The following is a 15,516-nucleotide window of genomic DNA, read 5'->3' on the forward strand; positions in this document are numbered from 1 at the left end:
TTTTCAAAGCAGATTATAAAAAAAAAACCACAGCTACTAATAATACAAATTTATTATAACAAATTACAAAGGCATTAGTGATGTATGGTATAAACAGCTGGATGGGTTCCTGTAGGTTGCTGGAGTATAATTCTATGAGCTACACCTCCCAAGTCTTGTTGGCTCAAGCCAGAAACCACTGTCGCTGGTTGGAGCTGAAATAATCATGTATAGAAAGATCAGATAGTAGAAAAGAAAGTATTTTTGGCTGAGTTTGCATTACAGTTAATGAGGTTGGCAGAAGTTATATTCATAATATATAAATAATTTAACAAAGATTGTTTAAAATACTTTTTAATTTAAGTATATTAACCAAAAAAAAACATTCTTTTTACAATAGAGGGAAATGACTTTCTAATTAAAATATACCAAAACTTAATATTATATTTATGTACAAGATGTTGATAAATAATAAATACTTAGGAAATTTACAGTGATATTACCTGTAAAATATTGGGTAACATTGTCTGGCAAGTAGAAGTAGCAACATGTAATTGTTCTTGTTGCACCTGCTGCACACCAACAGCCTGCAACAAAAGTAAGTGTTAACGAAAATACAAAGCGAGAAATATTTGGTCATGGATCTGTTGAATTTAAATTACTGTGTCATCACAACTGTATGAAATTATAAATTACTCCATTTTATAATGAATACTAAATTATGAATCCTGGCAGTCTATGGAGTTAGAATTAAATATGTGAACTAAAGTGGTAACCTAATAAAAAAAAAATAAAAGTATCACATGATCAACTCATTATTTAAATTGTAAGAGTAAATATATAAAACAATAAACCAGTACAAGGTAAAAATTGGTATCGTCTATTGTTTTTCTCAGTTGTAAATGAAGGCTAAACGTAATTACTAGAAATAAATATAATATGGATGATATAAGATATTACAATAAATATAAATTGTTCTACAATTAATACACATGAGTGATCTCATATTACAATCAACACAAATAATACTTACATGAATCTGAATAGGCTGTTGCTGTGGATGTATTTGTATTGTCTGCACTTGAAGTTGTTGGGGCTGCTATAATAAACAAATGTCTTTAATACCATACAATTTAGGTATATAAGTACTGTATATTAGTATATATAAGTATGTAATAAAGTATATAAGTACTATTGCCATATTACTAAGATTTAGCTAGCCGTCTGTCTATCACTGTATACCATGGGATAGTTAAACAATAACGACAAATAATTAAAAATGAGGTCACGCAAAGGTCGGCATGGTCATAAATTAGATGTGTGATGATTTCTGTTTCAGTTGCTCTTAGCTTAGTTGTACAGAACCCGAAGTGTCGCGAGTCAGACTTGCACTTGAACGATTTTCTCGACATATAAGATCATCTTAGTACATTTGTGGATTTGTTCAGATAAAATGAAATGAAAATAACAACATTCTACGTAACAAATAGGCTATATATTTGAACACATACGGAGTTGATGTGCTGATGCGTCTGTTGTAACTGAAGGGATTGTACTGATGATATCACAGGGTACTGTTGTTGGACATTCTGGAAACAACAATGTGTAATGAGGTTTTTTTTTGAAGTATCTCATTAAATTGTATTGATTTAATTTTAATTTAAATAAATTTTGATACAACACATCACAATAATCACATACAATAAATCTATATTCTATAGTCTATGCCATACAATACCATCATCATCCACCCCCGTTTAGTCCGTGGTAAATATATAGCACTCATGGCTCACGTACATCCAACAGTGAGCGAATTTTTGAAATCGGTCCAATAGTTCCTGCGATTAGCACGTTCAAACAAAGAAAATCTTTATAACATTAGTATAGATTACCTGAACGTGTTGATGTATAGGAACGGCAAGCTGTTGCACACTGCCCACTTGCACGACTTGTTGTTGCAACTGTTGCACTTGCTGCTGCGGCTGCAGCTGTACTTGCTGCAATTGGTGGTGCTGATGTTGCTGCTGCTGCTGCTGTTGTTGTTGTTGCTGCTGCTGCTGTTGCTGTTGTTGTTGTTGCTGTTGTTGTTGCTGCTGCTGCTGTTGTTGTTGGTCTTGAACGATTTGTTGTTGTTGATTCTGTAGATGAGAATTATAAATTTTATTTTTTCAGTAGTCTGGGTCTTTCTAACATGCTGATTATTTTTACACTTAATGTCCTATGATACACTTAATGTCCTAACCAGTAATATATTTTACACTAACACTAAACTCACCCTAAATGCGTACAGTTTCTCCGAGCCATCCGGATTGAACACACACATCTGCACGTGACTGAGCATGTGTTTCCTCAAGCTATGTAGGTACATATAGCTCTTAACGCAGAGCCCGCACTTGTAGCGTTTCTGTCCGTTCTCTGTAACTGTCACTTCTTGAGTCTGCTCCTGTTCTTGCGTTTTTGCATCTTCTTCATCTTTCTTTTCGAGCGGTGTGCTGTCTGTGGAACTTTCGGCGTCTTGTTTGTCGGTTTCGTGCGTTTTTAGGTGCTTTTTGTAGGAGCTGGACTCCATGTATGCTGTTGGCAAATTAATGGGTTAAGTAGAAATTTTGATTTGAACAATTGGGAGATACACATTTATCATATTAGTACGAAAGAAGGAAGAGAGTCATGATGATGGCTGTATGTACATTAAAATTTATTTATATCATATATTGTGGTAAAATATACTTATAGTCTGTTGTATGTAGTAATTTGGTGTACCTATGTTAAATAAGTAAATATTTTTTGAATCTAATATGGGAATGGGATCTCGAAAAATTACGACATTGGGGCCTTCAAGCAAAAGTGCGTTTGTCACTTAATACACTTGGCACCTATAACACCACCAGTTTTACAAGTGTACGAGCGCTGGTGACAATATAGCATAAAGATTTTTTTTTTTCATTATCTAACCCCCACCGCTGGATCTGCAATAAAAAAACTATTGGTTATAATTTTTTTTCACCTTTCCCGCAAACGCCGCACTGGTACTTCTTCTCGGCGGTGTGGTACCGCTTGTGCACCGCGAGGTAGGACGCCGAGCTGAACCGCTGCGAGCAGACCCCGCAGCCGAACAGCTTCTCGCCCGTGTGCTTGCTGGAGTGCACGCGCAGCTCCGTGCGCGACGTGCAGCCCTTCAGGCAGACGGGGCAAACGAATCTAGGGGGAAAAAATGGCAAGAAATTTTTTTGAATTTTTTTTTATTTCACTTGCGGGAAAATTGCAAAAAATATATAAGTATGCATATTTTATTTCAGGCAATCTGTAGTACAGTAGAGTGGTATTTAAAAAATACTAAACCGCCTTCGAATTGGCAGAACGAGACCAAATTTTAATGGAACCACATGGGAGGCATCAGTTTTCTTTCAAATACAATAAAGAATTATCAAAATCGGTTCTAAAAATTTATAGCACAATCATTTAAGGACAAGGCCGAAAAAAAACAAAATATAGTTGAATAGAGGAACATCTAAAAACACACATTAATTAGAATCAACAAAATTTCCTCGCTGGCTCGCTGGGAATTTATACAGAGTATAATTTAAAGGAAACAGTTTAGCCCCGGCGATCCTAATCAGGATAATAAAGTCATGAAATTAATGCATTTGCACTGATCCCTCACAACTGTCCAAAGTTTGCATTAAATCTATATGTTTTAAGTGGGTCAAAACCGAGTCTAAACAAGTCAGTTGCACACAAACATACAACTGAAACTAACATAAATTAACATAACTACCTACTTAATTAGACAGTTCTAACGGGAATTGTCGTATTGTGAAATCATTTGTACACGCACTTTACTTTAAACCTTAGTGATTTTTTTCTTTACATAATTGATCATGTTGTTTCCTTGTTGCAATATGTATAATGTATAAAATAAAAAAAACGCATAGACAATAAGACTCACTTCTTCAAGCCCGTATGCGTCATCAGGTGGTTATTCCTCGCCGAGGAGGTGGTGAACTTGGCGGAGCACAGCTTGCAGCTGTACGGCTTCTCGCCGGTGTGCGTGCGCCGGTGGTAGATCAGCGCCGATTGCTGCGCGAACCGACGCTCGCAGAACTGACACTCGAACGGGCGTTCGCCTGGAATTTTTTGTTTCTTTTTTTATATTTTTGGGTCTTTTTGTTTTCTTTTTTTACAAAATAACGGTACAACTAGCGGCAAATATCGTTAGCGCTAGTCGATCGTGCGCAGAAGTTAATAATAAGTTATTTATGTACAATATCCGAACGCAGCTATTCCCTCCACGTTTCACTCAGCGTTACAGTTCCGGGCCGCCAATTATAATACACAAAATATACAAAAACTTTGTTTATACTACTTGAAACGTTGTGCTAGATGACCTTTATCGGTAATACACATTATTTTTTAACAAAAAACCTCTTCCTTGTTTGAAGTCGGTGAAAAATTCGTTAAAAATCCGTTTTTGTTTGTAGTCGCCATAATAATGGACATATACTAATGCAAAATTAGATGGATGATTAATATTAACATATCCACACATAAACGTGAAAAGTTGTTTAAACTTATTTTGATGAAACCTACAGTGCGTAGATTTCTAATTTTAATATATATTTTGTCCAAAAGTCCTAATTAAGAGTTCCTTACATGGATTAGAAGTGATTTGATAAATTTATATCACGTCAATTCCAATTTTGTTTTAAATTACAGGATACAAGTCCGGTATGTGGTCATAATAATAAATTTTAATACTAGTTGTACAATTTCACAATATATTCACCTGTATGCACTCGCATGTGAGCGTTTAACTTCGACACTTCATAGAAAGCCTTATTGCAAATATTGCAGACGTGGTTCCGAATCCCTTTATGCTTTTTCATATGCTGGCATAACGTCGAATGTCTTCGAAAGGCTTTGTTACACTCGGAGCATTTTAACGGTTTCTCACCCGTGTGTAGGCGGAAATGGACCTAGAAATTCATTATCTAATATTGTAGAATACTTTTTTTGCTTTTTTGTAACGATTTCATTCAAAAACAGCTCGATTATTTTAGCAAATTATTTTACAATTAGAAATCTACGGTTTAACCAAGTGACAAACTCCTTATTCATGACCTGAGTCAACCCAGGCAAAGCCCAGATAACGAGCTAGTATCGGGGGAAAACTTACAACTTATATTGACTTGTAACTGTATAGAAATTGAAAACTTGTTGTTACGCAGCTCTCATACAAGCTCTCAGATTTAAAAAGGTTGTAATCGGTAAATCAAACCTGTTTCGAAGTCGAGATATAATGCCACAATGCGTTCTTGACATATTGGTCACATTTAAATCAAAATCAAATAAAAATTGACTGATCTTATACTAAACGATTTATTTTTCTAACAGAAAACTATACACAAAATGGGCTTCGATTACTACGGCATTCTAGGAGTGAAGAGATCTTGCAACCAATTGGAAATTAAGAAGGCGTATCGCAGACTAGCACTAAAATATAACCCAGAGAGGTACGACAATGATGAAAACATGAGACGAATCTTCGCTTTAATAGCTGAAGCGTATGAAGTATTGGTTAATCACAGACATAGAGCGGTCTATGATCAGTACGGAGAGGAAGGTTTGAAAAAAGGTGTCCCTGGGCCCGATGAATACATCCAGCCTTATTCTTATCACGGAGAACCGATACGAACATTTGAAGAGTTCTTTGGAACAACCAATCCATACGCAAACTTGTTGGATTACTATGAAGACCCACCACCTATGTTCGATTCCCCTCTTGGTAAGGGTTACAAAGAGAAAGATCCAACCATAGTTCGGCCTTTGGCGCTATCTTTAGAAGAGATATATAGAGGTGGCTTGAAAAAGATGAAGATACAGAGACTAGTCTTCACTGATGAAACATGTTCAGAGTTAAAATTAAGAGAGAAAGTATTATCGATTCCAATAAAACCTGGAATATACCCTAATACTGAAGTACGCTTCAAGGAGGAAGGCGATCAAGGCCCAACTAGGATTCCAGCTGACGTAATATTTATAACTGAAGACAGACCTCATGACAATTTTGTTAGATCAGGTCTAAGTGATCTCTTGATGATTCGTAGGGTGACATTACAAGAAGCATTATGTGGATTGATGATTGATATCAGAACGTTAGACGATAGAACACTACACATCAAAATAACAGATGTAATAACTCCCACATATGAGAAAATTATCGAAGACGAAGGGCTACCGGTTCCCGTGTGTCCGAATAAAGCGAAAGGGAATTTAATCATCCGCTTTCAGATTGAGTTTCCAGATTATCTATCGAAGCGAACCAAAAAGGCATTCGAAGAAGCTTTCAGGATTAAAGATGAAGAAGACAAAAGGTTCAGTAAATTAAAATGTGGCACACTGTCAACTTCTTCAATTTATTAACGATTTTGATGGGCATAAATAAACATGTCAAATGTATCCAAGGCTTAATTTTTTTCTTTCAAATATTGTAATCTAATGTTACTAAAAATGAATTTGTGTGATATTTATTTATATCAATATGGACTATAAATAACTTAAAATATGTGGAAAGCACAAAAATATATAAATAAGGCACTCACCTTCAAATCCGTCGGATTATAGAACGTCTTAGAGCACACAGCACATATGTACGGCCTCTCCCCCCTATGCCGCGCCATATGCGACCTTAACGCGTAACCACTAAAGAACCGTTTCTCACACACAGTACACTGGTGCGTTTTCTGCTCGAAGTGTGTCTGTCTGTGTCTGTAGAGGAGGGTTTTGGTGGAGAAAGTGCGTTGGCAGACGGAACAAGTGGGCTGTTTGGGAGGTCTCTGCTCATGGGTGCGCATGTGCATCTTTAACATACCTGGGCCCTAAAAGTTGATGATTTCATATATCCAGTAAAATTAATAATTATCATCACATACATTAAATAGCAAACTGAATCCAATGCATCTGTAAAAAACCAAACTCACTTTAAAAGTCCTCTCACAAATCGGACAACTCGGGGGCTTCTTGCAGTTCGCTTTAATCCAGTTAGTATGAGATCGCATATGCTGCTTCCACCATCGAGCATGCTTGAACTCCTTATGGCAAAGATTGCAGACATGTCGTCCTGGCCCCACAGCACATGTGGTTTGGAAGACAACCATTTGAAGGTAGTTCTCTTCATCCGAGTTGAAGCCTTTGTCCTCTTTTACTTCGGCTGGTGCTGGAGCCGGCGGTTGAAGCTGAAATATGTTATTGGGACATTGATAGAAATATTTTTCAAATACTGGTATAGTTTTGAACACAAGTTAGTTAGTTAGTGCAATAGTTACTGATAAACGTTAAAAATCCTGCCAAAACATATCTATCTTATATCTTAGTATATAGGGGGTTTCGGGGGCGATAAATCGATCTAGCTAGAAATCTTTTTTAGAAAATGTCATATTCGTGTTATTCGTGTTTTATCGACTTAAACTCACTTTTTTAACAAATAGGAGGCGTTTGAGTAGTCCCAATTTATTATGACTCTTCCTGACATCTATTGGCGAATAATAATACTTAAATATAATTTCCAAAAAACACAATTTTACACACATCCAGGTACTATTACATTAATTTATAAAACAACATCTTTAAAACTAACCTTATCAATATCGAAGTCTTCTTTAGGCAGTATCTCTTGGGTAACATTAGCAGTATTTTGATCTGACGTGTCCGAAAAGAATCCCTCCAGTATCTGATTGCTATTCAGAGTTGGGACTTCAATGAACTGGATGTATGGCGCCGATTCTGAACAGGTTATCGTTAGGGATTTCTCTGCCTGCAATAACATCAAAGCTTCCTTATGCGTTGAACCCATAGCAGTATTATCATAAGATCTATAGGAACTGCTGTAATTAATTTTATAATATAGAAATCATATTAACACTCAAACATGTAAATAGGTATATATGTCACGGTTACAACCTGAAATACAACTATTACCACATTTCTAGGCAACTATAAGGTGTACCCCATGGTAATTTGATAAATTTTAAAGGTTCTTTACAAATACCAAACTAGTCGTCCCGTCGGAATTAGGTGTAACCACTTCGTAATACCCCAGACATAACATATTCGCTATGTAAACTAATTATTGTGAATCCACGCCTTTATTTTTACAACCAAAATAAAGTCCAAAGTCATCTAACCTCATTCTTTTGCAGTTCCTCATCATCCTTGATCTTCTGTTCACGCAGTACACCATCATTTCTTTCCACCAGCTCTTTGAAGGCGTGGCATCTTGATATTTGGTGTACGCATTGCAGGCATAGTTGGTGAGGAAGACCATCCCCAATAGCAACCTGATTTTGGCAAAAAATAAAATACAAGATTAAGCGAATTACATAACGTGGCTTGGGGTAAAGCGGGGTACCTAATTCCAATAGTATTAGGGTTCTGCACCTGAAAAAATAAAAAGGGAAAAATCACTTTGCTGTCTGTCTGTCACAACCCAAGCAACTCATCTTAGAGGTATGAACCTGCAATTCTTATCACATATCTACTCAGGTCTACTGTCCTTTAGAGTTGTTAAAAAATCATACTTCTACTTTATTGATGACTTAAGATGTAATTAATTGCTTTAAATTTCATATGCCTTAACTGGTAAAATATGGCTGGATTAACTGTTTATATATATGACAAGACAATTCACGAAATTAAATATTTGAATTTGAAATTTCCGTTCGCTAATGTAATGTCGTTTTATTCAACAATCATATATGTAACTGATCTCGCCTGCGGCCTCGTCCACGTTGTCAAAGAAAAAGATACAACGAAAGAAAAAATATGCTTACGCATAGTTCTAGTTTCCATGGGATTAGCGGGATAAAAACTTAGCTATGTCCTTTTCGGGTCTCAAACTCTTTAGACCAAATTTCAGACAAATCTGTTAAGTCAGTCAGAGTTAATTTCGCCTATGTATTCAGCATGGATATATAGACTACCTAATATGTATGTCATAGCTTACATTTTTTTTTGTATAAAAAAAATTTACAGAGAAATGCATGGTCAAACATACACTTAAAATTTTGGTAAAGGTCCCGCTTACTACGCAAGCTCTTTGAGCACGTTTTGTCTAGAGTCAAAAGTCAGTTAAATTACTGAATCGATTTTAATAGTTTTGCATGCTAAGTGCAGTTTTATCAAACTTGAAAGAAAGGGTAGTTTAAGGGTACTTATCTGTATAGATGTTTATAATAATTAATTATAACTAACTACATCCCCTTACAACTATATTATTAATTTAAATTAAAAACTAATTTTTTTTATTTGAACAAATTAACTTAATTAAATCACTTCACCAAAAAAGTAAATAAAATATATTGTTAAGTTAGATTGTTAGGCATAGAAAATAATTTTTAATATAATACTAACTATGTATTACAAAAAATGCTTAAACGAAGAATACGAATTTTAATTTTTTTATAGAATTTTGTAACAACGAAAGAGTTATTTTAACTGTAATCGTTTACTTAGTATCTAAAAGTTTTCTATAAAAATTTTCAAATACTTTTCAACGCCCATCATTGCTACCTGTCCTGACTCCCAAATAAATATCCTTTTTATGTATCTCACTCGAGCCCTACGTAAATTCGTTTATCAGACAAAGACAGATGCATATTTCTCAATCGAATTCCTAGAACATTATGCACAAAAGAGAAACTTGAAATGACGCTATCCATGATTTCTAAACAAAGATGACTCGACGCGTGATACAGTCGCGCAATATACACTTTTCAACGAGTGGGAAAGAGACAACAATATGCCCCAAAATGCCTATCAATTCGTCATCTCACCTGCACTTTTGATATCCCCATCAGCATCGTTGCAGTCAGCTGTTCAAATAATGGTCTCATATCCTTTTTCACTTGTAAACAAGCGCGACATATTTTATCGAAATTATATTTCTGCACTTTCTTCTCGGCAGCCATATTGCGCGATTGTACAACCAACAGCGATTGTCCTTATTCTATCAAGGTCTTTAATGAATACTTCACTAGTAAACACAAGATTGTCACTAGCACAAATAGATTTTTACTTTTTCATATCCACATTTAAATGAAAAAAGTAATTATCACTTTCATATTTTGCTCAATATTCCGAATATTATACGTACGTAAGAAAGACAGACATAGACATGTACGAAGCAATCTAAACGAGTAGGGAACTGAGCAATTTGTTATTTGAGCATCAATACCTTGGTGAGAAAGAGACCGGTATATCGCTGTCGACCTATATTCGTCTTGTTCTTTTTATGTGTATTACGCAATTTTAAATCGAATTTATGCTATTTAAAATCAAAATTATATTTTTTTATGTACTAAAAATTTATTAAGTGAAAAAGAGCGGAAAATTTACATATTTGTCTTTAAATAAACATTTTGAACCATCAAATATTTTTAACACAAACGAGCAAAAGAGATAAACATATGTTCTTATTTTAGAATGTTAAAAATATTCGAAATATGTAACTCTACGTATATAATATGTACTAGTAATGGTTTTCTAATTTCCTTTTAATAAATAATTAAAATTTCTTACCTAACTAACTTTGTTCTTTTGTATCCAGAGAGTCCTACAACTTTTTAATAAGAGTATTAGTACGTATTTTTTTTAATATGAGTATTGGTTATTGTCTGTATTTTTTTAAACTTGTTATTTTCATCAAGAATTGCGCGTGGTTATTTAACTGTTAGCATTAAGGATTACAATCCCGCATCTCACATTGTCAATCCCGCAGGCATTGCAATTCCTAATAATACAATTAAAGCTCGTTTTGCGTTGCAATGCGTTTTCCCTAGTTAGAATTAGTAACTAAGTGCCTTTGTTATAACTTTCCAACGAAGAAAAAGCTAGAACCCGTGTTGTCAATTGCGTGGTACCCGAGTACCTGATTGAAACTGTTTTCGTGTGCAAGAGTAACAAACCCATTTATACGGTCTTTCAAACTTTGGAATAATATTAGTAGGAAAGGATTTATAGTACTAAAAAAACATAATTATTCTTAGGTACTGTAGGATTGTTTTATATCATTAAAATCAATCCCATTCTTTAAAAAATTCATGTGTTGCCGTAGGATTAAAAAAACCATTGGACAACAATCTAAATCGCGTGATTTCAAGCTACCGAAATATTGTGATCCGTAGCATCCACTTGCAATTCAACGCTTTAATTTTTCGTTAGACTATAATGCGATTATATGGTAGTTTAGTATTATGCCGAGTATTTCTTTTCCTACACGTCCTTTACTTGCAGGTTGCGTAGAGTAAAGTAATGCCAGTATTATTGTACACCTCTTCACTACATAGTATAAATGAAAGTCGCTTTCTCTGTCCCTATGTCCCCTATGTACTATGCTTAAATCTTTAAAACTACGCAACTGATTTTTATGCGGTTTTTTTGCAGATAGTGATTCAAGAGGACGGTTTATATGTATAATAACATCATTTAAACTATTCCGAATTTAACGCATGCGAAGCCGCGCTAAAACGCTAGTTGGTAATACACTGGAAAGTTTTGCTAGGCGACGGAGCCAGTGGGTCCTGCCTAATTTTCATTCTACCTAAAAGTTATGCGCCATAGTATAAGCACAGATAACATAATACTATGGGTATAAGTAAAACGGTAAATAGCAAATTTCAATGAAAGAATTCCAGTAGGCGCTGTTAGCGCATATCGCATGGTCAGCGCCTAAAATTATGTTGCCAGTAATGTATTTAATTCAAATGCCCCTTTCAGGAAAAGTGAGAATCGGAAAATTCAGGAAAACATATGTGAAAAGGGTTGTATAAAATACCATATGATAGTTTGTGTTCAATATGGATGCATATGTATTTATTTCACGCAAGTGCATCTAAAATACAGAACAATTATAACATTACACTAAGAATAAACCATTTCTATTAGTTTTTAAGCACCCATAGTTAGATTGGTAAGTAATGGTGGTATGTCCAAACTGAAGTGTGAATTTTCTACACATTCAATAAAGTATTCCAGTGTAATTCAGAATGCTGCTACTGAAAAGGTAGGCAACTAGTAATCCTTTCGTTTCTATTTATTTATTGTACTAAATTTCGTTTTTATAATATACTTTCGTCTTGCGACTTCACTCGTGGCGACTACTCTATGGACATACTACGGACATACTCCATCCATGATTATGGAAAAAAAATTATACGTGGTATAGACAGCCTAAGGTGGCTAACATTCGAAATTGGATGCAGGAGTTTTTGTAGATAGTTAGGGTACGACGTGACTGATTTACCAAAAATGAAATAAAAATTTAAACTTGCTGAAGTCATGTATTTTCTACTAGTATTTATCCTTACGATGTCACATTTTACGTCAGCGTTTTTTTAAGTAACAATATCATAAAATTAAAGTTAAGTAAATACAGAATTCACTTTCCTATGTTAGGGTAGCTAATCAGGCGTATATAACTGATCTTTCAGGAAAAAAAAATCACTATTTCTGTATAAGCATTAAGAAAAATTGTCTTTGCAATTAATGTCTATAATGCGGGGATTGTAATAATTCTTTCAAAGCTGGACTACATTCGGGAATCTGTATTGTGTGGTTGTTCCATGTTAATGTCTGTCTGGGAATAACTAGTGTCTAGTTACTGGTACAAAGAGTTTGTGCTTTGTATAATACTACTGGTCTAGTACTTAATCTGTGGTATGTCCACAGTCCGCAATCCACAGTTCTCTGTTGTGAATATCATGTTTTAGTATTCACTAAATATTTGTATTTCATTAAATTGCAATTCACGCTGAACGAAAAATTATACTTTGCCCAAATGAATACCATGACGAAGATATGAAAAAGTATTAAAAGATATAAAAAAGTATCATAACAATAATTGTGGGTATCGAGCCTTTGATGCATTAAATCTAATATCAATATGGGTAAATGTTATTTTAAATATTTTTCAGGTTCAGGTGTCGCAATTATGACCGAGCATGTGGAACTGCAACATCTTGTGGACCTCTCAACGGGCAGCGGTGATGAAACTCTACCCAATCTATTGGAAAACAAAAGACCGCTGATTAAAAGATGCCCGTACCTCGGACTATTGCTCGCTACCTTATCATCGCTGTTCTTTTCACTATGTTCTGTTATTGTGAAAAGTCTAGTCAACATCGATCCAATGCAGCTTGCGATGTTTCGGTTTATTGGTGTCTTACTCCCGACAATACCAATTGTAATTTACACAGAACAACCAATATTTCCTCAAGGTAAGAGAATTCTCCTTATACTTCGATCAGTCGTCGGGACAGTGGGACTAATGTTAAGCTTTTATGCCTTTCGAAATATGCCACTGGCTGATGCCTCTGTGATTGTTTTCTCTGTACCTGTATTTGTAGCATTATTTGCTAGAGTGTTTTTGAAAGAGCCCTGTGGTATATGGAACACGATTTCCATAATTCTTACTTTATTGGGGGTCATACTGATAACTCATCCACCATTCCTCTTTGGAAGTGAACAAGTTGAAATAAATCAGAATTATAATAGTTTGAGAGGTGCTGTGGCTGCATTTGTTTCAACAATATTTGGAGCTAATGCTTATGTACTATTAAGAGTACTAAAAGGTTTACATTTTTCTGTAATTATGACCAATTTTGGTGCTATAGCAATATTACAGACATTATTTTATTCATTTATTTTCGGTATCCTTTGTATGCCGAACTGTGGAACAGAGAGATTTTTGGTTGTATGTCTAGCTTTATTTAGTTATTTAGGACAAATTTTACTCACTATGTCACTGCAAATGGAGCAGGCAGGTCCAGTGGCTATTGCTCGATCGGCTGATATTGTTTTTGCTTTCCTCTGGCAAGTGATGTTCTTTGATGAAATTCCAAGCAAGTACTCTGTATGCGGGGCTGTGTTAGTATTAAGTTCAGTTTTGTTAGTGGGCATACGTAAATGGGCTCTTGCACTCCCAGCTGAATCACATTTAAGAAAAATGTTAGGTGTTTTTGCACAGTGAATAGAACATAAGCTATTTTTCATACACTACAATGATGTAGCTATAAGCTTGTTGTAACTCTTGAAAAGTAGGGGAACCTCCTTCGATAATGATTAAGAAAATACAAAATAATTTTAGTACTCACCACTCAGTATTATAATAAAAGATATTTGATAACATTTTAGAACATTAAATCCTTGTATATAAATATAAAGACTGAGTATTGAACATATAATCATGCTTTCTTATATTGAATTACAACATCAAATAAAAGATGTTTAAAAAAAGATTATATTGTACTCAGCTTAGCATTACTAACATTGCAATAAAAATTTACATGCCAATATTTAAAAAAATACTGATATTTTCATTTCCCATAGGGTCCCATTTAAACTTTTGGGTACCAAATCTTTAAAAAAAAAGAAAACTTGGCACCATATAAAGTCAACCATTTCCAGTATTATTTTTTTGCCATTAATTCTCGAGTTATTTTTAGATTAACATGTGAAATGTGGCATATTATTTTAGCTATTTCAAAGACACTAACTAATTATGGTAATCATAACCCTATTACATCAAAGTTTTGTGTAATATCCACCCTATGAGACTGTTCAGAAGGTCGAAATTGTGTTGTGTACTTTAATCTTAATATAACTAGTCACAAACTTTACATTATCATATCATAAGAAATTAGAAAATTATTTATTTTAATTTTTAGATATAATAATTTAGTTTTATGAAAGAGATATCCAAAGACACCTGAGTTATATTTTTGATTATATTAAAAATTGTAGTATATGCAAAAAAAGCTTTTAATACAGCAATAAAATAAAAGTGCAATATTTAGTTAGTACAATGACATATTTTCTATAACAAAATAATGTTTTTATCCAGTTCATTAACTATGAAGATTGAAGAGAAAGTGCTTATTTGTTGTTTATCATATCATCATATCCTTCATTTATGATAAATATTATTATCAACATTTGCTGCTCTGTGTTCCTCAAATTCCTTAGAGGTTTTTAGTGTGCGTGCAATAATATCTAGCAGGTCTTGCATGTTAATAATATAAGAAATGGTTGTATTTAATCATGTTTGAAAAATTTAAAATTTAATGCCATTTGTTGACATAGAATTCAACATTGTATGGGTTTTGTTCTAATTTTCTAGTGCAATAAAAATACTCCTGTGTTTTTCATAACAATCAGTTTGATTGAATGTGATATATTGTCTTAAGGGCTGTTCTAGAAAATTAGGAAATAGCACCTATCAAACTGTGACTACTGACAGAACTTGTTTTAGTACCTAACTATATAATTTTAAGTTACCTCATACTAGTGATATACATTATGTTTTAAGCCTGTTTTGGTTTATAATTTTATTGAAATATTAGTCTAGTCTTTTTTTTACATTAGATAACCAGTCTACTGTATTTTTTACAATATTATCGTGTCTAGTCATTAAATTTATTTTTCTTTAAAAATATAACATGTTACTACTTTATTTATTGATGACTAACTACTTTATTGATGCCGCAC

At 34.1% G+C, this 15,516-nt stretch overlaps 3 protein-coding genes across 4 annotated transcripts; 2 read left to right on the top strand and 1 right to left on the bottom strand.

The window, feature by feature from the left end:
• Positions 1-74: 74 nt before the first annotated feature.
• Positions 75-10,172, bottom strand: LOC119836155 (zinc finger protein 583-like). The gene is made up of 14 exons (XM_038361409.1): positions 9,807-10,172; positions 8,160-8,312; positions 7,613-7,789; positions 6,957-7,211; positions 6,579-6,854; positions 4,763-4,952; positions 3,926-4,103; positions 2,984-3,177; positions 2,255-2,553; positions 1,872-2,117; positions 1,491-1,568; positions 1,013-1,078; positions 483-566; positions 75-194 (listed from the first exon to the last, which is right to left on the bottom strand). The coding sequence occupies exons 1-14, from the start codon at positions 9,939-9,941 to the stop codon at positions 75-77; spliced, it is 2,451 nt and encodes an 816-aa protein (XP_038217337.1). The 5' UTR covers positions 9,942-10,172.
• Positions 5,225-6,572, top strand: LOC119836277 (dnaJ homolog subfamily B member 13-like). Its single transcript, XM_038361565.1, has one exon. It carries the CDS (start codon positions 5,386-5,388, stop codon positions 6,397-6,399), a length of 1,014 nt encoding a protein of 337 aa, XP_038217493.1. The 5' UTR covers positions 5,225-5,385; the 3' UTR covers positions 6,400-6,572.
• Positions 10,173-12,573: 2,401 nt separating the features above from the next.
• On the top strand, positions 12,574-15,510 carry LOC119836313 (solute carrier family 35 member G1-like). 2 transcript variants are annotated; one of them, XM_038361611.1, is made up of 2 exons: positions 12,574-12,873; positions 12,951-15,510. In XM_038361611.1, exon 2 carries the CDS (start codon positions 12,962-12,964, stop codon positions 13,997-13,999), a length of 1,038 nt encoding a protein of 345 aa, XP_038217539.1. In that variant the 5' UTR covers positions 12,574-12,873; positions 12,951-12,961; the 3' UTR covers positions 14,000-15,510. The 2 variants fall into 2 exon arrangements, with proteins under 2 accessions (XP_038217539.1, XP_038217538.1); XM_038361610.1 differs by having other exon boundaries at positions 12,575-12,873; positions 12,945-15,510.
• The last annotated feature ends 6 nt before the right edge of the window (positions 15,511-15,516 follow it).

Source organism: Zerene cesonia, chromosome 23 (assembly GCF_012273895.1).
Source record: "Zerene cesonia ecotype Mississippi chromosome 23, Zerene_cesonia_1.1, whole genome shotgun sequence".
NCBI lineage: Eukaryota > Metazoa > Arthropoda > Insecta > Lepidoptera > Pieridae > Zerene > Zerene cesonia.

What these genes read in the sequence shown, in the direction of transcription:
- LOC119836313 (XM_038361611.1), top strand. Translation starts at nt 12,962, where the DNA reads ATGACCGAGCATGTGGAACTGCAACATCTTGTGGACCTCTCAACGGGC.
- LOC119836277 (XM_038361565.1), top strand. Translation starts at nt 5,386, where the DNA reads ATGGGCTTCGATTACTACGGCATTCTAGGAGTGAAGAGATCTTGCAAC.
- LOC119836155 (XM_038361409.1), bottom strand. Translation starts at nt 9,941, where the DNA reads ATGGCTGCCGAGAAGAAAGTGCAGAAATATAATTTCGATAAAATATGT. An exon ending in AAGACTTCGATATTGATAAG is followed by an intron (nt 7,212 to 7,612) that starts GTTAGTTTTAAA and finishes AACATATTTCAG; the next exon opens with CTTCAACCGCCGGCTCCAGC. An exon ending in ATAATCCGACGGATTTGAAG is followed by an intron (nt 4,953 to 6,578) that starts GTGAGTGCCTTA and finishes ATGAATTTCTAG; the next exon opens with GTCCATTTCCGCCTACACAC.